A 22136-nucleotide genomic window follows, 5' to 3' on the forward strand; every position below is an offset into this window, starting at 1 on the left:
ATCACAGTGCCATACAATGTAATGCCAGTAACTCATGGGATGATGTTGGCAGATTCTTCATCCACCCCTGGTAGTTTTACACTGGAGCCACAGCTCTGCCAGCAAGGGAAGGACAGAGGGTACCAACTACAGCCTGTTGTATGAATACAGCATCTGAGCAAAGAAGTCTCAGAGTGAGAAGACGTAAAAAGTGACATTTTGGTTGTGATCCCCCATTCTGGTCTGAACAGAAGAACACTGGCAATTTAAGATACTTTTGCCATGCCTCTACTGTCTCGCTTGTAAAAGGGAATACATTTGTTATCATCTGCATGGAATCGCGTTCATCAAAAGCAAAAATCTGATTCAAATTCAAGCTCTCGGGACCCTGACTCCCAGAAATTCACAGTTCACTTTCCACAATCTGTCTTACAAGCGGATACAGAAAGAACAGTGCTTGCTTGATTTAGCAAACCAGAGGCTGAAAGGGAATATGATCACTGCCTGTAAAATAATTCCAGGGGGCTTAAGTGCCAGGGAGGGAAAATAACTTTAATTAAAGACACATGCATAAATTAAAAAAAAAAAAAATTAATCTAGATTGCCCAATGGCAACATTAGAACAGAAATTGGACAGAAGTTTCCAACTACCGGAAGAATAAAGCTTGGAACATCTATCCAGAAAGGACGAAGGCAATAGGAGGGTGGGTTGAAAGAAACCCAACTGTTTTCAAGATGCAGTTTGATCAGTTTATGGCTGTAGGACGCAATACCTGCTGCAGCCCTGTACCTTTCTTTAAGTTCCTAATTTATAAAATAGGTTTGAACACTTCAGCTGAAAATCTAACAACAGGTTATTCACAATTACTTTGCCCAGGAGGAAATACAGTGCATTGGAAATATATAGGTACATTTTTATTCTGCCTTACCTGTGCTCAGTTTGTCCTGTCAATAACATCAAGTAAAAACTTGCAAGTAATACCTAATGTAGAGTCTCATCTTACCTAAAAGCTCTCCCATAAGAGACCTAACTCTTCCCCTGTTGTCTAGTGTAATCAACCTGACAACAGCAATGATGACCTTGCAGGCTTCATCCTGCACTGGACCCATCAGTTGTATTGATTTTCTACTGTGGGTGGAATATAAAACCTGTCTGGCCATGGTTGTTTTGCATCTGGTCCAGACTCCATCTCCATCAGTCTGTTGAGGATCTTCTGTTGTGGAGTATCTAGGAGAAGCTCAGCTTTGTCTTTCCAGCCATGTAAATCACAGAAGTTTGAACCAGCTGTTTAAAGGTACCGTGGCCATGTAAAAGCCAATCCCCAGGTGTACAGCAAGGTGCATGCCCAAATTCCTTGCCAAACACTTTGAGATCTACACCAACATCCAGCCCAGTAGAGCACTCTGTCCAGAGCAAGGCAAAAGTGAACTGCCTCATTAAGTGAACGGAAAACCCATTCACTTTCCTTCGCAGCACCACATTATAGCACAAGCTATAGCATCAAGGCTGTTGTTCAGACTCCCATACCTTCTGACCTCCTCCAATTTTTTTGCTGTTTCTCCAGGGTACTTTCAAAGGAACAAGTAAGGCACTAATCTCACTCCAAGCCAGCCTAGGACAGAAGCAGTCTTGGTTTCTTGTAAGCTCTGAGAACCATTCATATCCCAAAAGCTCATAACAGATGTCTGCTAGAGATTTGCTTCTCTCCATTAAAACCAAGTCTCTCTTTTAGCTCCACACACAAGTCTCTGCTAGCTGTTTTCTCCTAGTCTATAGCAGAGCATTAAGGGTGCTATGGGGACTCCACATCTACAGTGTTTGGATACATCACATCAGGAAGCACGTTTGATATCCCTGCGAGCTAGGAAACCTGCCAACTTCCACACTGATGATGAAATTTCTCAGTGGTGCAAAAAGGCAGGAGATCTCACTTGTGTGTCTTGTAGCAGAGATTTGAGGAAGATTTTATCTCATAGGATCTTTTACTCCAGTTTCTACAGAGGCCAGTGGGAAGGCTCTCAGGATGTAGCAATGCAAGCAAATTAAGCAATACCAGGACACATTCACAGACCCAATAGCCTATGCTCTTATTATACTGTTAAAATGGTTCCAGGCAGGGTGCTGGCATGGGCCAGTTAACACCTTCTTCGATCATTCCCAGACCGTCTGGGACTTAGTACAAGCCAAAGCCATTTCCAGCACCCAATTTAGCTGCAGCCGCTCTTCTGTTTTGCAGACTGAAAGAGCTCAGGACTGTGGAGATGCCAGATGGCCTTGTGTGGCCTTGCTCACCTCCACTGGAGTCAGAGAAAGCCTGAGGACCACCTGTATTTTAATACAACACTGGATACACCCCCAGTTTCATCCTCAACAGTCATCTGACAGTCCAGACTCTGTACACCTGTGCTCTCCTCTGGGGAGCTCCTGCTGACTCCACTGGTGAAAAAGCCAAGGTAGACAGGAGGGACTAGTGCACGTGTAAAGCATGTCCCTACAGATGTGAGCTGGGCACAGCCCAAACGTCCAGCTATAGATATTGTGCTGGAGAATAAGTTGTCCAGCGAGTGCCTAAAGTCATTGATGGGCCAAAATAATCCCTGATGTAAGACAATTTATGTCTTTGGAGTTATACCTGGATGACTTGAACTACTATTTAGTATTCTTATTGTACCCGTGGCTGAGCATACAGCAAGTTCATCCTCAGAGCAGAATGCCATCAGTTAGATGGTGCACACACTCAACATGAAATTACAGCCAAGCCTGAAAGAAGCTGCAAACACTGAGAACAATCCCTTACAGAAATCAGGAATCCTTTCAGGGGTCCCTTCTCCTCCATCAGAAGCATTGTAATTGTATCCAAACTACTATCAAAATAAGGATATAGGGAACCACACTGAAGCTGGCAGAATAAGGTACATTGCAAAAGACAGTGCTTTAATTTTCCAGCTTTTCCACCTAAAGGGATCTCAAATGTTTTGAGCTTTGTTTCAGATTTTTCCTGTACTCACACAGATGCTGCAAACTATGATCATCTTCGTAGTGCCCCTGTGCCTGGGTGAAAGGCAAAAGCTGTTTAACAGCAGCATTTACAGAGCACATTAGACTGAAAATGTGAAGAGGTGTGTTGCATCCCCCTGCCACAGCAGGGAAACGCAGGCAGGAAGGCAGCAGCTACCACTGCTGGACTGCAGCCAGGGCACTGGGGTTACACAGCATCCCTCACAAGCAGCACCATGGGATCCTCTGTGACCCCCATGCAAGCAGAACTACATACATTGTAGCCTAAAGGAAGCATTTCACCCCAACCCCCTCCCACTCCCAGCTCCTTCACAGATGAGTGCCCAAAACCTCCACATAGAGACAAGGGTCAGTGCCACTTTGGGCTACCTACTGAACACCAGCCATTGCTTCAGCTGAGCCCGGACAAGCCTGTCAGGCATCCATGTCCTGCTGGGGCTCAGCTTCATTTAGTGTTGTGAAGGGGATGCAATCACAGCACAAGATAGCACAGCACTGCCAGAGTCCCCAGCAGCAAGGTGGGAGCATAATCTCCCTGTATGCAATGCAACCCACAGCTCTTTGGGAAGGACAGCAGCAAATTATTTCCCCACAGCTCCCTGAAAACATTTGTACACCAAGACACTCAGAAAGTAATCAATCTTTAGCATTAGTAGTTCCTACTACCACAGTGCGCAGAAACATATACACATGTATATGTATACCTAAGCACATGTATGATAAAACACATATATAACAACAATATGTGTCTTGATAAATGTACAGATGAAACATAATTGCAGTGATAGACCAGGAAAACTTGATGCCCACTGGATGACTTTTTATATCAGAAGCTTTTTCTTAGCAAATGGGTCACTTTAAACCAGTGTCAGCCTCAATTCAGTTTGTATGAACAGACCTGAGTTCCTACAAGACAGCTTCTGTTAGCACAACTACATAAGAGAGAGGCTAGCAGAGTTGTGAAGAAAAGGGAAAGTCCTTCAAAACGGAGATGACAAGTATTCCTCTGTCAATTAATTGATTAAAAAACTCCGGATGAGACCATAAAACCATGTCCCAATTAACTAGGGCTGAACCCCACAGTGAGGTGCTTACGACATCCGCTGTAATTCTAAATTGGGTGGCTGTGATATACCTCAATACAATTTATACCAAAAGGAATTCATAATGATTAGACCATTATTTCAAAATGTTAACCAGGCTCCTAGTACTAAAAGCTGAAAGGGAGGCCAAGGATTTCTGTGAAGCAGCCAGAAACCTTCTGGCACTACAGCTGCAAACACCTTAGAGGACAAGAGCCTGAGTCCCCCTTTCTCCTGGGAAGTTGTATGGGCAACAACCATGTCGTGCCGGCATCCCTTTCTCTCTTATTAGCATTCTGCTTGCTGTCTCTAAGAGGCAAAGTGATAGAAGTTGGAGCATTCAGGCAGACAGATCCCCGCACTTCTGCTAATCCACAAGCTGAGTTAATGGCAGGCAGAAAGCAAGCCAGGCAACTCACTCTGCCTTCCCCAGGCCTCAGCCCTCTGGCTCCAGGTTACCTCTGCAGCGGAGGCTGGAGGGATGCAGGGCTCAAGTTAACTTGGTAACTTTGATGCCATGACTATTGCTCCAGCCTGGAAACCAATCTCCTACTTTTCTGGCTGGTTTTGTTCTGCTTGGCTCATGTGGGAGCCGTTATGCTGCTATTCATGAGAAAGGTCCAGGTTAAGGGGAAGAGACAAGAACTGTCTCATTTTAACACCTTGGTAACAGGAGGCAAAAAGCAGCTTTATCCCCTGCACAGAGGCACCTCGGAGATGAAGTCCTGAAGCCCTCCAGCATCTCCCCATCAGCAAGGCCTGGGGATGAGCCCGGGGGCGCCCAAGGCTGGGAGAAGGAGCAGCACCAGAGGGGCTTTCCCGGGCCTTGCTTGCAGCTGAGCCTCCCACGCTCCCGGCGGGGGTTACCCTGGAGGGAGGGCAGGGTGCAAGGACGGCTCCCCCCCCAGACCGACCTTTCCCCTCCCCGCCGCGGGCGGTGGCAGTGGTTTATCCCTCTCTGCCTCCAGAGCGAGGGAGAAGGGGGCTGGAGGGGGCTGTGCTCTGGTTTATCCCTCTCTGCCTCCAGGGTGAAGGAGAAGGGGGTTGGAGGGGGCTGTGCTCAGCGGGCGGGCGGCGGAAAGTTTTTTTGCTCCCGAAGAATGGCCCTTTTGAAGCACTTCTGCCCCACTGCACACTGCTAAGTGAAGCCAATCCCTGGCGCCCGGAGGCGCAAAATCCCCCTCGAAGAAGAAAAACCCAGAACCCCCCCCAATCCCACCCCACCCCCCAAAAAAAAGGAAAAAAGGATGGGGAAAAAAAAAAAAAGGAAAACAAGGACAAAAGCACCCATCCGCCCGCACCCCGCCGGCCCCCCGCGGCGGCCGTACTCACGCTGCTGTTGTGCCCCGACCAGTGCACCATGGCTTGGTTGTGCGCCGAGTCGCCGGCGAGGGCGAAGGTGGTGCTGCCCAGCCGCAGCTCCTCCAGCCCGAAGCGGGCGGCGCCGGCGTCCCCCGGCTCCAGCCCCGCGGCGCCCCGAGGGCTCCGGCCCCGCCGCCGCCGCCGGCCCGAGCCCGGCCGCCCGCCCGCCGCGGGGGACCCCTGGCCCCGGGGAGGATGGTCCTCGGCAGGAGCCGCCGCCGCTCGGGGCCGGCTCTCCCCGGCCGCTTTCTCGGGCTGCGTCGTCAATCGCCGGGTCTCCCTGCCGGTGAATTTCGTCCCCGCGGGAGCAGGGGCGAGGGGCGCTTGCAGCCCGGCATCCTCCGCCTCCATCCCGGCCCCTCGCCCTCTCTCACCTCCCTTCTCCCCGGGGAACCTCCTCTGCTCCTTTTCTCCTCTGTCGGTCCTCAAATGCATTAATAATCCCTGCTGCGGATGTTGCTGCTGCGGCTTCACCTGGGAATGGCAGGATCTGCAAGTTATTTCTGCACCGGTAAAGCCAAAAGTGAAGAGGAAAAGCCATGTCCAGTATAGGAGAGCAACGTGCCAGGCTGGGTACCAGCCAGCAACTTTTTCCATCGCTGCTGACTGCTGATGAGTGCGAGGGAGAAAGAGCAGGAAAGAGAGAGCAGGAGCGAGAGAGCAGGGTGCTGCCGATTTACCCGCCGCGGGGTAAACACAGCGAGAACTCCATAAAGTTTCAGACTCCGCTGTATTAGGTGCAGCCGGGGGGTAGAGGAGATTGCTTTCTTTCCCCCTCTTTTTTTTTCCTTGTTTTCTTTTTCTTCTTTTGCACTTTTTCCTTTTTTCCCTTTTTTTTTCTCTTTTCTTTTTTTTTTTTTTTTTTCCCCAAGACTGGCGTTGCTGATCAGGCTTTTGATGGAAGGCAAAGCCACAACCACACGGGGGAGGAGCTGAATTGAAATCAGAGAGAGAGGGGGAGAGAGAGGAGCAAATCCTTGCCTGTGATTTCTCCCGGCTGCCTCTGTGGAAGTCACAGCTCGCTCCTCTCCCGCTCGCTCTCTCTCTGCTCCCTCTCACTTCGCCGCTTCTGCATCACGCTCCTTCCGCAGCCGCCCCGCCAGGACGCCCCGGGTGTGTTTCGTGAGAGCTTGGTTACTCACTCCCCCTTCTCTCTCACACCCCCCACACACACACGCACTCCAAGAAGGACTTACCCCAACTTTTAAACTCACACACCATCTGATCCCTTCCTCCCCTGCGCTTCCCCATCAGCTCAAACCCCTAAACCCCTGCTCCCCAACATACTAAAACATGAACTGGAAGCACATGTGCAAACTGAAGGAGCAATACATACATAAAAGCATACATACATCTGTGTATAGTCTTTCCAGAGGAAATATTTTAATTCGATTAATTAAGTGGCCTTAAATGTCTGAGCAGGCTCTGAAATGTCCCTTTCTTTCTCTCCCCCTGTGACTGATGTAAATGCACCGGAGTTGCTGGGAATAGGCACCTGTGCTTCATTTCACAGAGGGAAAGTCACATTTCTACCCCTCCGTTCCCTCCTCCACCTTTGCTTCACTGTACCATCATTTACAGTAGCTGCTGATGTTTAGATAAATCACTCAGGCATGGCAGAGATGTAGTCACATAAATGCTGATGGAGACAGGGACAAGCTTTTGGAAATGAAATGACAGCAGTTGGTGGCGGGAGAGGGGGAGAGAGAGATTCCCCACCACTGGTTTATCAGCAGAAAAAAACCCTTTCTGCTCTAGCTGCCTCACATTTTCAGGACCAGCAATTTCTCACCCAGGAGCTGTGCTCCTCTCTCACTAGATCTCTTCCCCACAGAGTGGTGGCCTCTCTCGCTAGATCCCTTCCCCACTAGTGGTGGCCAGAAGAGATCACCAAACCCTGACTGCAGAGGTTGGTCTCTGCCAGCCGTGGGAGACGCTGGTCCCTTACTGCAGGCAGCATCGTTGGTGACTGCCCACGCAGGAGGACAGGGGTCTAAACTTTAACAGGCACTTGCAAATGTCCACGGGCTTTAAAACTGGAGGGAATTAAAGGCTCTTCCACTGGAATTTTATTCCATCCTCATCTGCCTGCTCTCACTCATTCCCATTTGATTTCCAGGAGAGTTTATTTTTTAATTAATGATTTTAATGTTTCCTTACTGACATGGAAGACTTTCTTGTATTTTTTGGCAGGGCATTTCAGAAAGAGATTTGCAGATTTGTTCCACATTCTTCTAGAGATTTCACTAAATGCTCACTGGTGACACGTCTTGGGATATTAGCAAAAGACCACAGGCGAAGGGAGACTCACGGTAATTGAGGCTGGGCATAACTTCATGCTGCTTACAACAATGATGGATTGTCTGCAATGTAACCACCAGACCTCAGCTAAATCTACTGTAAACCAATTAACTGCATACCTGTTTCCATATCTCCCAGCTAAATGGTTACTATTAGTTACAGCCTGTCGGTAATAATAATTAACAGGTAGCACTTAAACAACTCCTTTCCTTTACTAAGCCCAAAGCTCTTCACAAAGGCCAGTGACTTTTACTCTTGTTGTATAAATGAGGGAAACTGAGTCACAGTGCGATCAGCAAAGCAGCAAGGATTGGAGATGGAGTTACCTTATTATCAGCCCAATCCTATCTTCTATACAATAGAACGACCAGATGGATCTATCCCAAAGGATGCACTAAAGAGTGACACCTTCCTAGGACAAGTCTCTTAAAGAGGCTTTAATCTAAAGGGATGAAATTCAAAGGGATGAGTGGGTGAGACAGGAAAAGAACTTGGAAGAAGGAAATTAAAAAGAGGTCAGAGGAAATTTCTCCTGGGATTGTAATAGAGATTTGCATGCCAAGGAGTGGCTAAGGCTAATGAGAGAAAAAAAACTAGCTGTCTCATTTGGGCAGATGATTGTCTCTGGATTGTCATGAGTGACCAGTGAGTGATATGGATATGCCTGGTAAAGCACACCTTATACACTGTGAGTATACTATACCTCTGCAGAGCTCTTCAGCAAATGTACACGTCAGTCATGGAGAGAAAGTAGCAGAACCGACCTGAGGACCACAGTCACTTTTTCCAGCATTTCCCTTGTTGTCGGTGGATATAAGACAGAGATGTACAGTACAAGGTTTTCCCTGATCCCTGTTTCCAGGAATCATCAGTTTAGGAGATTCCAGCAGCAGAAATTGCACCTGATCACTTATGTTTAATAGGTATGGATGGACCTGTCTTCCCTAAATTTGTCTAATCCTTATTTATACTCCTGGTGTCTGAGGCATGCTGTGTTAGTCAATTTTACAATCTGATTATGTGTGCTTTTGAATACTCGTGGTCTGCACTTATCTGAGAGAGCCATTTTAAATCGCCACAGTCTAATCTTGTTGCCAGCCATCTTTCTGCCACAGATGATGTGATGATTGAGCCATCAGACATAAGAAGCCACAGTCTTTGGCACAAAAAAAATAATTCCCTGTCTTTTGATGTAAGCAATAGCTTTCTGAGTTGGGAACTACAGCAAGCCCTTTTGCTGTCATTGGGGAGGGCTGAATTAATATACTCAGCCAAAAAGCACTGGTGTGTAGTGACCAGACTCCACAGCTGTGCTCGTGAGAAAGGAAAGGCTGCATTCGTGGGTATCCTGACCTGAGGTTACACCTGACCCGGCGTTTTGGTAGCACACGCTACAACACATGTCCATCTCCAACCCCTGATGAAAATGTGTTTTCCAACAGAGCTGCTACACTACCTGATCAGGAAAGTGCTCTTCTGTTTCACACAGCCAGGGAAAGGGAGGGAGGGGAGAGGAGCAAGTCCTGGGGGCTGTGGAACAGGACACAACTGTTGATACTGTAAAACATGATGCTATGAGAGCAAATGAAAAATGCAGGTCTCAGCTGGCTTCTTCAGCCTCTGCTTTACCAGGATAAGCAGTGGCAGGGTGGCAGGGGGTGTTCCTCTTCGCCAGGGAGGAACTACTGCCAAGGCAGAGATCTGCACAGACATGATAGGGTTTGAGGAGGTTCACTTTTGGGGTGAGGAAGCACAAGCAGGAATCTAGTGATGGGAGTAGATACCAGTTCTAGGTAGCTGATGCAGTGGAGCAAGCATCTTCCTAAGGATTTATGTAGCCTTGAGAAGAGAAGCAGGAACAGAAGGAAATGCATCTGAGTACACAAATCTTCACTTGGGATCGGGCAGGTTCAGAGACAGGTGGAAATATGGGCTTGGTCGAGGACATAAATCCTTACGACAATGATTGCAATAATCTACCATCTGCAGGAATCCTTTCCTTCGGAGTGTTTCACACTCGCAGTAAGAGACTATTTGTGAAAATGTGGTCCCGAGACGCCTCCTAACTCCACAGGATTCCTGTCTTCCGAAATATGCTAGACGATGGAGCCTGCACGATGGAAGCACCTCAGGGACTACGTCGACATTGCCTGCACTTTGATGGAGTAGAAAGGGAGAAAGAGGAATGAAAGAAGGTGGAGAGAAAGAAACAGAACTGGGTGGGCTTAACCAGCTGACTTTTCAATATAGGGCAGGGTCATAACAGCCTGGTCTATCTTGCACTCGAATGCCTTTTAGGCTAAGCAGTAAAATCTCTCTCTAGTAAATATTTGTATAATCAGGATTTTGTGAATCTACACTCATTTTGAATCATCAGTTTTCTCTGTAAAGACTGTGTAATGAAGAGAGCCCAAGAAGAACACTGCTCCATTGATTCCTATCAAGCCACGGTGAGCGATGAATACTGTAGTTCGACATTACACATAATTCCTCCAAAAAGAATCTCTGTTTGAAAAAAAAAATTACAAATCAGGATACAACAGGGTTTGTTGCAGTTTCTCTTAGGAAAAAAAAGATGGCTCTCAACCATAAATATAACAAAGAGATCTTTTTTTCTTAATAGGTTCTGGATGCTTCATTCTTTAAATAAAAGAGGGACTAATTATATATATCAAAACAACTATTTCCAAGTGCCTCTTATTTCACTGAACAAACGGAAATTATTTACCTATGTGACTTGTTTTGTAGTAATATTTATATAGTTGTTACAAAGGTATTATCAGAACTAAATCTTAGGACCTCACATAGGGGCAATGCATTTGGCACACAAAAATTATTTGGAAAAATCTGGAACTGAAATAAAATCTGTATCTTCTTTCCATTGAATTTCATTTCCCTCACTCAGATTATTTTTGGAAAGGTGATTGAGCTATTTATTTTTAACACTAATAATTCCTCTAAATTAATTAACATGAAAGCTCTCCTTTGTTATTCCAGACAATCAAGCCCCAAACCAGTGCCATCCCAAAATTAAGCTGCTGCAGCTTTTAACAGGGGATCCTATTCATCTGCAAATGTGATGCGATTTTGCATTAGTTTCCATAAATATTAACAGCAAGGGCTTTTTGTTCTTTTACTCCCTCTTGCTGCAGCCTGTTGCAAAGACTGAGGTTTAAAGAAATCTCAAAAAAAGTGCAAGACTTTGCCACTTTATAATTTAAAGAGCCATTTTGCTTTGCTAAATCCTCAGATGGAGATTTGAGATAGCAGTTTATCTGGCAAGGAGAGCTGAGTGGCGAGCAGATTCGATGAGTGTCATTGCCTCTAAATACAGGAAGGTACTTAGCACCCATACCTGGTGACAGTTTTCCTTAAAGCACTGTTTATACTGAAATATCTGGTCATGTTTATCAGCCAGCAGCTCTCTCTGGGGACAATAGGAGTTGTCCGGACCTTTGTCCTCTGGAAAATCTCTCTTGTAGGCTCCTCTGTTTCACTTCCCCTTCTGGATCCAAAGGGTTTTTACGCCATCCCACCACAGACGGCAAACCTCATACCCATGGCCCAGGCTCTGCATTTTACTCTTTGGGTCCAGATCTCCTTCCTGCTCTTACAGCTGCACAGGCTTCCTGGGTCAGCTTTGCACAATGATTTCCATGATAAACCAAGGGTGGATTTGCCATGGGAGGAAGGGAGCATGTGACACCCCCCAAATATGCTCGTACTCCCAGTCACGTGCTGAAGCGACACCCATGTGGCTGCACAACTATCACATCCACACTGATGTTGGATCCAGCCCTCTTTGCCACTATGCCTGTAGATCCTGGGATTTAATCCCATTTCTTCTCTAGTGACTGTGTCATTATGAATCATGTAGGGAGCTCTCCTCTGTGCTGGCCTTGCATTTCACTGGTCCAGCGATCCTCTCCCCTTGTGATCTGGAGACATCAACCTATTGCCAACCTGCGCTCCTGAGTACTGCTCCCGTCAGGGATTACCGTAGGATTTAGGAGCCGAAAACACCCCAGGCTACAGAAGACAGTTGATGAGAAAATCTTCTGTTTGAAATTCCCAGCTGGCATTCTCTCTTGATCAGCTTTTGCAGCCTAAGAAACCTGGAAAGCTGCCCTGAAAAGCTGGTCTTAGATTCTGCTGGGTTTCGTAGTTTAGTTGAGTGTAAAGTAGAATTGCAAGGACTGCACTTATATCAGGACTGCATGTACTTAGCTAGTGCTCTGAGCTTGCAGCTAAGGAAAAAACTGAGCTGGAGCTCAGAACTAGAATGAGCTTTATTATAACAACTTTTAAACTAGTAAACATTAGCTGAAGGAGGAAGCCTGAGGTATCTTGTAGTCAAGTCATTCACCACCACCAATATGAATGATAACCACTGGGATGACCCAGCAATTGTCACATTTCATCCTGACTGTTTTAAAGCAACCCCATAATACCCAGAAGGTTTTTGCCATCAATAACTGAAATGTACGCTGTGGACATTTCCAACTACATGAAAGGCAAGAATGTAACCAGGAAAAATGAAAATGCCTTTAGCAAAAGCAAATAATGCTTGACCAACCTGATTGTCTCCTGTTACTAAATAGCTGACTATTGTAAGACTGGCTCCCACAGCAGTCTCATGGTAAAGTGGGGAAGTATGGGCAGGTCAAAGCAATTGACAGGGCTTTGAAAGTTGGTTGGACCGCCAGTCTCAAAGGTTGAGAATCAACTGACCGGAAAAGGTCTGGGAATTGCACTGGGGGCCAAGTAGCTGACAATGTTCTCTCTTTGCAAATAAGGCAAACTGCATATTCGTCTGCCTTTGGAAAAGCATCATCAGGAGATCAGAAGAAATTATAATCTCCTTCTTCTTAGCACTGGGGAGGCTGAACATGGAGTACTATTTCTCGTGTAGGCCCCCAGTTCAAGAGGGACATGGAGAAAGTGAGGAAGGTTACCAAGTGGAGGGCTATCAAGGTGGTGAGCACACAACCTACAAGGAGATGGCTGAGATCTGGGCTTATTTAGCCTGGAGAAGAGGAGGCTAAGGGGCAATCAAATATCAACCTACAACTACTTGAGAGGGAGTTACTTGAGAGGGAAGATGAAGAAGCCAAACTCTTCTTGGTTGTGTGTTGTGGTTTAGCTTCAGTCGGCAACTAAGCACCACACAGCCACTCGCTCACCCTTCCCTTCCCAGTGGGATGGGGAGAGAATTGGAAGAGCAAAAGTGAGAAAACTCGTGGGTTGAGATAAGAACATTTTAATCATTGGGAAAAAGAAATTATTATTATTATTAGTAGTAGTAGTAGTAGTAGTAATGAAAAGGAAAACAATGAGAGAGAGAGAGGAACAAAACCCAGGGAAAAAAAAAAACAAGTGATGCAACCACTCACCACCCACCGACTTATGCCCAGCCAGTCCCCGAGCAGCCATCGCTACCTGCTGGCCAACTCCCCCCAGTTTCTATACTGAGCATGACATCATATGGTATGGAATAGCCCTTTGGTCAGTTTGGATCAACTGTCTTGGCTGTGCCCCCTCCCAGCTTCTTGTGCAGCTGGCAGAGCATGGGAAGCCGAAAAGTCCTTGACCAGTGTAAGCATTACTTAGCAACAGCCAAAACATCAGTGTGTTATCAACATTATTCTCATACTAAATCCAAAACACAGCACTATACCAGCTACTAGGAAGAAAATTAACTCTATCCCAGACGAAACCAGGACACATGGCAGGTGCTGAAACAAAGAGAAGCCAAAATTGGTGTTTAAAATGTTCAGACTGAAAATTAGGAAAAGCTCACGCAGGAAGATAGTGCCACTCCAGGACAGGTTCTTTAGATTGTAGAATCTCCCTCAGGAAGACAATCTATAGCCAACCTGATCTAGTAATGATGGCAGCCTGGCTTCAAGTGGGAGGTTGGTCTCTCCCAACTACTATTTCTTTGAATATTTGAATCTATGAGAGGTAAAAAGCTCAAGAAAAAAACATGTCTACAGCTAAAGGGAGGAATAAATCCCATCTCTGTCCAAGATAAAGCCAGTTTCTCTTCCAATGACGAATGGTTCCAGGTTCAGCATGAACTGAGATACCATCCTATAGTGAAATTCAGATTCCTCCAGAGACCAGTTCTCCTTTCATTAGATGCCTGTATCTCCAGCACTAATTTAACAAAGCAGTTAATTTAACAAACTCAGACAATTTTATTCCCTTTGGTCCCATCCCACCTACCTTAAGTATTGTTGCCAAGTATTGTTGTCAAACCTTTGCAGAGTCCTACAGGACTCCCAGCATTTATTTTAGAGTGGGGTAAACTGGTGTTCTAGGTCTAATGTAATGCTACTACTGGTTGTGGCATCCATTGGCAAACAACAGTCAGGGACAGTTGCGCTATAACATCCTAGATTAGGCCATACTAAAAAACTTGGGCTTTACTTTACTCTTTCTGTTGTTCCCCCAGGCACGTATCTGTTCTATATTTGGCTCTCAACATGTTCCTTTCTCTTCTTTTCCTTGGGTGGAGATGCAAACTTTCCTTTCTGTGACCAACAGAAGGTCTTTGCAGCTATTCAAAATTAGTTGCAAGTTGCTTAGCTGTGTCCATTGAGTCATTTTCATTCCCTCATCTTCTAGGCCTTTCCAGTTTCTCAAGAGAACTGTAGCTGTGGGATGCCTCTGGTTGTCTTGCAACCTTGAAAATCTGCAATTTGAAGCAGGCTGATCAAGTGCAGATAATAGTTTCCTGTGAACAATAAATATCCCTCAAAGCATCTTCCATAGAGTCGGGATACTTCAGTAACATAAATCTTCTTAAAAGCCTAACAGGCATAAAAATAATTTGTATTTTCTCTCTTTTTCAGAGATTACTGAACTTTAGTCATCACTGGGGAAGTTTGCCTGACATTCTATCAGCTCTGGGTTTATCTGTATCGACAGGACAATAAAAATTCTTGTCTATCACTCTACCTCTGTCACCTTTGGCTTCTTCACTTGGTTGTGGAAGAATTTAATGGAGGTAAGAGAATAATGATGAAGAGAAAAAGATTACAGACTTAATGGTCTGTGAATGCTGTTTATAGTTTGTCATCATTACAGATGGTGTTTTCTTGGTTGTGCACCTTGCTTGATTTCTCTCAGCCAGAAGTGTTGACAAAGTATAAGTTTCAGGTACAGCTAAAGATAAAATTTCTACTAGAAGAAAGAGAAGACAGAGAAAAAAGATTATTATTCTATCTTACCTTTTTACTGCAAGAAAAATTAAAAAAAGAAAAAACAAGAACCCTTGAGGCTGATTGAAGATGTGAGCTTGCTCATTGACAGTATTTTATTTTAGAACTGTAAAAATGACTAGGCAAAAATTTCTGTGAGGCAACTCTGTCCTGCTTCACTGATGCATCGTTTCTTAAATCATGGTCAGAAATCCTTTTCTGGAGACAGCTGCATCACTCACAGATCAACCAGCAGAGCTTTTCATACACACACTCCAATGGTACAATATCAGCAGAGGTAGATCTAGCCATCAGTTAAAACTGTTTTTGCTAACCCAGCTCATTCTGCCTAAAACAAGTTAGAGGATACTCACATGAATTCTTCTGCTAGTTGATAACCAGTGTGATACTTTCCAACAGACATCCACATCCGAGCATTACAATGCATAGTCAGAGACACCTTTCCCACCACAGCAGCTGTTTGGAAGGTTAATGCTTTCATAGGATCCACCTGGCCAGAAATGAAGGCAGATGAAGAGAGAAAATATTCCTCTGACCTTTTCTCCCTCCTGGCTGGTAGCTTCTTCAACAGCTTCTCAGATCTGTGGCATCCATGTACCATTTTGTAGTTTGGTGGGACAGAGAGAGATACACCTTCTAATGAGGGCAGAAGAAGTAGTCATGAAAGACAGCATGTCAGTCCCACATTTGGTGAGAAACTCTGGTCTTCTGACCAAAGTATCAGAAGGAATGATTTGGAATGGGTAGTGGAAAATATGGAGAAAAATGAAATCTGTATTTTTGTGTTGTCAATCTTTTAATTGTGAATCATGTAGTAAATTTTGAGCTCCTGATATCATGGGTTCTTACGAGATTATCAACTCTCTTCCTTTGTTTTCTTTTCTTCATTTGAAAAAAAAAGAAAAGAGAAAAAGACTAGTCCTCCTAACTATGGAGAACAGCATGAAGACAAGGCTCCTACTGGCTCAAAATCTAATCTGAAGTGTTTCAACACAAAATACAAAGCTAAAGCAGTCAAATTTAAATATTCCATTTGAACACTTCGAAAATGAAGGGTTTCCCTTTTCTTTTTTTGCTTAAAAATGGTATTCTGGAGCTAATTTTGCCTGCTTGCAAGATTTTAAAAAATATGTATATTTTAAATATATATGTACACACATAAAAGGAAATACTTTTTGCAAGCTGAAAAAACCGTTGCATTCGGCTTGAAATGAATCTTTGATTTGAATTTCTCTTGTCTCCTTTTAAAATTCAGTTTGGCCAAGGAATTAAAAAAATCAGTTATTCATATGTCTTTAATTACTTGGACATTTGCCAGAACACCTTGCAACATAAAATAATTTCTTTCTATAAATTTGGTACTGGGTTCATTTCTTGCCCAGACCTCTTAGCAATTTATCTGGGACATCTGTGGGTGTAGCACCTGGAAGATTAAGCTATACAAAGCTCATATACGGATATTTGTTTCTGGTAAACAGGACCCTGATAATGATAATTTATTTTAGGGTTAAATTTGATATTAGGTATAACCCGACTCCATGAAATAATTGAAATTATTTCAGTTTTCAATGAATCCCTTAGGAAAAAAAAAAGAAACAAAACCCCTCATCTTCACTCAAAAGACTTTCTTCTAGAAGAATCAGATTTATGAAACAAGGGTGATGAAAAAACAATAAGTCTGACTGTTTAATACATGTATACATGCACAAAGATCAATAAATAGCCCAAGCAGTGGAAGGAACTCATAAGCGATGCTTCTGCTGATTTCATTGCAAGCATTCCCTGAGATTCCATTTATTTTCGGGAGTGTTTGCATGTGGGTAGCTCTGTGTGTTTAATATCTATTCTCATATCAAGGAAGCATAGGGGAAAAACTCCATTTGGATGTATTTTCATGCAATTAATAATTCAGGGTTTGTGCTTTTCTTATCCCAAAACTGTGCTTGCTGAGGTTTGGAGCCCTCCAAATGCATATATTAGTCCAAGTCTGAATCACTCTGATTTGTTCCTCCATTTGAAACAATGTTTGTTCAAAAGATATTAAATGTGCTTCACTTTTGCCTTCGTTCAATCCAAAGTAATTTTTAACATTTTTATCAAGACTCCTTGATATCCTGTTTTAAAATGGTTTCAATTTTCCAGTCTGGCCAAGTCTCCGTGTACATTTCAGTTCATTTAAGTCTGATTGCAATCAGTGGGAGTCTTTTCATTGATTTCAATGGAATTTGGATCAGGTTCATTTGCAGCATAAGTTACATATGTTTGCTGTCATGGAATAAGCCAACTATCACCCAGGGAACTTGAGACAACAAGAAATAAATCCAGGATCTCAGATCTTGCTTGGGAGGAACTTAAGCAAATCCTGGCTTATTAGTGGCAACTGCTCTATATAACACATTTTGAGCATCTGTCCCTTCACTGCAGTAAAAGCTTCTTTTCTGATTCAGTCTCTCCCAGAAGTCAGCTCATTTTAATATTTAATATGGTGCCTCGATCTCCTGCAAGATTCCCTTGTCATTGTTTGAAATCCTCATTGACACACTCTGGGCATTTTGCTGCCTTGAACACCTGCTGAAGGACTCTTTGAGGTGCAAACTCAACATCTTCTATACAGTTTGATTCTTTTTGCAGTTTCCAAAAGAGGCAAAAATAAATAAACAAGGCATGGGGCCTGGACTGCTTTCCTGTTTTTTTTTCATTTTGTTTTACCACATAGGTGCATCTCTCTGCACAATCTTATTTTGTCTTTGTTGCTGTTGGTTTTGCCAGACAAAGTAATTATCTTGATTGGTGGGCGGCCAACAAAGTTTTAATTAGATCCAGGGGGATTTGAGCAGGACTATGTATTTAAAAAAAAGGCAAAACAATGTTGCTAGAATTATTGTTTGTTTATGTTGTGAGGCATCTTCTGTGAAATATGACGTCACCTCTTTGCATTTCCAGTTTGGTCCTCTCTTCTTCTGCCTTGCTCTTTCACTTGGTTGACAGGGAATGGTGAACTGGCGTTGACATCTGTGTACTGAGGCAGTGCTGCCAAGCTGTTGCTGCTGCAAAATGTCCAGCAGCTCAGCCCCTGCCAAACAGAACCATTGATCCTCCAGCTTGTGCCTGTTCAAAGTAACATAGGATGCATATCCAGCTTTGTTGAAGGGGTGACAAGTGATTTGGGGCAGGCGACAGGCATGGACAACAGTGAGCAACACTGAAGGCAAGGAAAGGACTGCACTGGGGAGGTCTTTCTGGCTGGTTATAGTTATTAATTTTTGACGGGAAAAGGGTTGGTTTTATTTATTCAGTTGTCTAAAAATATCCCGGTAATGAATTAACCTGGATAGGGGGAGGGGGACAGAAAAACGCATATTGATTTTCTAAAAGCAGGCAGGAATGTTGTTATTTTCCAATTAACGTTCAGCATTAGAGAACAATCCAGCTGGAAAGAACCAGCTAAGCAATACCAAGTTTTTTGCTTTCTGCACTTTTTCTAGAGATATTTTTTCTCATTTAACTTCTTAAAAAAGACCTTAATAACAGCTGAGACCATTTCTTTGGCTAATGGGAATTAACTTGTCATGGACTCCATTGGGGTGACTATGAAATATCTGTGGAACTGGGGATCCACAGTTCACGCTGAAGCAGAAGGCATGTTCATCTAATAAAGCCTGCCCCTGCTCCAGTGCTGGAGGAAAGTGTGAGAGAAAAACCATCTGAATGCAGTACTGGTGATAAGGATGCTTCTCGATGAATCCCAGAGCAGGTCTGGGATTCTGGTAGGACTGGTGATGACCTGTAGTCTGATTCTGGCTGAGCCACCTTTTTCTTTCCACTTCTCTTTTTTATTCTGTCTGTCATAATGTCCCTGCCTCTTCCTTCTTATGGCTTAGCATATTTGAGGTTCACCAGATTTAATAGCAAACAACAAATGAAAACGATACCATTACATCCAGCCACCTTCAAGTCCCTCCTAGTGACCACTGACTGAATGGCTACATTGGAATGATGTGACCAGGAGTAGCTTTCAGCACAAATCCAACAGGCAGCTCAGGGTCATGCCACTGGCTCTCCAGTGAGTCCCAGCAAGCGTTAGATCCTGCAGCTCATGTTACATCCTCAGAGCAATGAGCACTGATAACAGGAAAGATGGTGGGAAGCAGAGGAATTACCACATTTCTGAGTAAATATGTGCATGCACAGGTAAACATACATTCACATAAATTGAGATCTTTATTTTTTTAACAGGTTTCTGAAGTTTTATCTGAGTTTTCAAGTCTTCTAAGCTTTCTGAATTTTTATTTTTCTCTCTTGTAAGTTGCCCTTTTCAAATTATTAACTTGTGCTGGGGCGAGCTCTGCTGAGTTCAAGCAACAGCACAGCTTGTCTGGCCAACAGCATCCACTGTATTTCCATATAATTTGTCCCTCTCCTCCCAAATGCTTGGGGGAATCTGGCTGTAGAAGGTCCACATTGGGACTTTCCCCTGTATACAAGTTATGGAAATAAATGTCGAAACTGAATCTTGCTCTTGTCCATCCTGGACTTGGCAAAGCTTATGGAAAGCTACAAGCACCCTTTATTACTGTACAGAGATGGAAATTTTGCCAGATATTTCTCAACAGTTTTGCATAAATTTCAATATATATGTTCTTATTTAGCAAATATTTATTTAGCTATCACTGCAGTTTTCCTTTAAGGGTCTAGCAAGGGCCCAGGGAGAGTGACAAAACCACCAGCTTCTGCTGAGAAATTGTATGCCCTGCAGTCATACTATGTGTTTAGAGTCTAGAGACAAATTTTAGGGCCTGGATTTATTTATAGTGTTTAATAGATGCTTTGATAATTATGTGCATGGGAATGGAAAACAAATTCTCCAGATTAAAAAGCATAAAGAAGGCTTGTTTGGATTAGCATGATCAACTGAAAGCATCAATTTGATTCTTGGTGTATATATAATTTACTGAGCCGCAAAATAAACATACTGTACTGTTTCTCTGCTGAAGGCTCCAGCTGTAAATATTTCATTACTTTAAAAATGTATTGCTATTAGATAGGTCTTTTAGTTTTCAGCAGAGTCAAATTTTAAGTAATAAAATAAAATTGTTTCTATTTCCTGAAGGACCTTTTTTAAACATACTATTTCAGTTGGGTGAAAATTGTTCTGCCACCTGTTGGGTGCTGGCAGAATCGTCCCACAAGCAAGTGGGGGTTTTTATTAGCTTTGAAGGCATAAATCAATTCCTGCTCTCACGAGTGTGGAGATAATTACATCATGTCCTGGTCTGTCTCTCCCTGTCCTGCTACTAGCTTACAGGTCATTGTCGCCTCTAAGGAAAATGGATCTGTTCCCTGGATTATGTAAGGGAACAAAGACTAGATGAGGAAAGGAGAAAGTTCATCAGGCAGACAAAACCATCATCTGCTAAAGGACAGAGAGGCAGAGCACAAACTCCCTCTGCTCATAAAATACCTGAAAATATTCACAAGCAGCTGGGGAAAAAAACTCATTACAAAGGTTGGGGGTTGTCATGGCACGAAGGTACCACAGGACCGTTATAGAAAGACAGGCCATGACCTAGTGACACCATCATTATAGCTTTTCTTTGCATAACCAGGACACTTCTGGTGATCTTTCTGCCTTTACTTGAAATGACCAAAAGACATGCTTTTGTAGAGGATTTCAGGGTGGTTTCTTCCTGAATTTGGAAAAAAAATGAATTATGGCATTCTTCAGTGTTTTTCCACTGTTGGAATGCTTTTCAGGGAAGAAACAAACATTTGGGGCTTTTGTGGAATAATTTGATAGTGTTGGGGTGACTCTTTCTATTTGGGAATTGATGGGTTTTGCTGTTCAAAAATCTGACATCCTAAGCACATGATTAAATGTGAGTGCATAGATACATGGGAAGGTTTTTCTACTGTATGTGATGTACCAAAGCCACAAATAATCACAAATCTGGAAGGAACTAATTTGCTGCCCATGTACCACTTTGGCACTGGGTAAACTCTTTCCATGACTATTTCACTTTTCAAGAATAGCTCCCCACAAAACAAACAGTGTGCCTGAACATCATGAAGTACCATTTTTTCCGACTTCTTATTGTGCTTCTTGAAATCCTTAAGGAGCCCCAAACTGAGCATTGAACAAAGACCACAGTCCCTTCCCATAAAAAGTTACAGTCCAAGTTATCCAAGTGTTAAGATATGTTAGCCTATACACAGAGGAGTTGAAAGCTGTCCAACATTAAATAAGTGTAAATTATATTGTTTGGGCAAAACTGCACTCCAAAGAGTTGCAGGATTAAGCCTTCAGATTACATTGTTAATGCTGGTTGTTTTCAAAATGTGGCAACAGATATCTCCTCTTCCTCCACTGAGCATTCAGTCAAGAAAAAAACCTGAGAAAGGCATTGCTTTGCAGACTTGCAATCTCTCCTGAAACTTGTTTTCTCTTTCTAACAGTCCTGAAGAACTGTTTTGGTCCTCAGCTATGAATTATCTTTGTAAAGCAAATTCCTTATGTAGGAACAGCTGCACAGGTTGGAGTTTCTAAGGTTGACATGAGAGTACTCTGTGTCACTTGAAGAGCTATTGAAAACTCTCATCAAATACTGACATTTCAAGACAGTCTTCTTTTGCAGAAATCTAAAATAACTTCAGTCAATTTTACATCTCATCAAAACTCAAAACATAGATACTCTGCTGCAATTTTTATCACTATTTTTTCATTTCTAAACAGTATTAGAGTTGTTTTGACAAACATTGAGTTGTAATAGTTTTTTTCCTATCAAAATGTATATTGGGTTATATGAAAAGTTTCATGCCTGTGGAAAATTACATACAATCTTCATATGCACATTCTGAATCCTCATTTGGAATAATAATCTGAAAATGAGGTAATTTTCCCTGATATGCTTATGTATGCAAAGTTGGCACAGGGTACCTGAGCTGAAATTATGAACTGAGAACTGCTAATACATATGGTACAATTCATTCAAAAAATTAATATATTTTTGGAGCATTTAGGGAGTCTGGAAGGGCTGTCTAGAGGATGCCTGCAGTGTTGTTTCCTATGGCAGTATCAGGTAATTTATCAGCATTTCAGCTACATCCTGCTCACAGCAACACTTCTCGAAAGTGCTAACATAGATTTCTCAAAAGACTGTTGAACTGACT

The 22136-nt window shown here is 43.4% G+C and overlaps 1 protein-coding gene across 2 annotated transcripts in view; it reads right to left on the bottom strand.

Moving 5' to 3' along the window:
* Positions 1–6455, bottom strand: part of SORCS1 (sortilin related VPS10 domain containing receptor 1) — a 307612-nt gene extending 301157 nt beyond the window's left edge. For both annotated transcript variants that reach the window (XM_072869717.1, XM_072869716.1), the window contains exon 1: positions 5413–6455. In XM_072869717.1, coding sequence (XP_072725818.1) covers positions 5413–6039 — 627 coding nt within the window. In that variant the 5' untranslated portion in view covers positions 6040–6455. The remainder of the gene's footprint in view (positions 1–5412) is intronic.
* Positions 6456–22136: the final 15681 nt, after the last annotated feature.

Source organism: Ciconia boyciana, chromosome 8, assembly GCF_034638445.1.
Source record: "Ciconia boyciana chromosome 8, ASM3463844v1, whole genome shotgun sequence".
NCBI lineage: Eukaryota > Metazoa > Chordata > Aves > Ciconiiformes > Ciconiidae > Ciconia > Ciconia boyciana.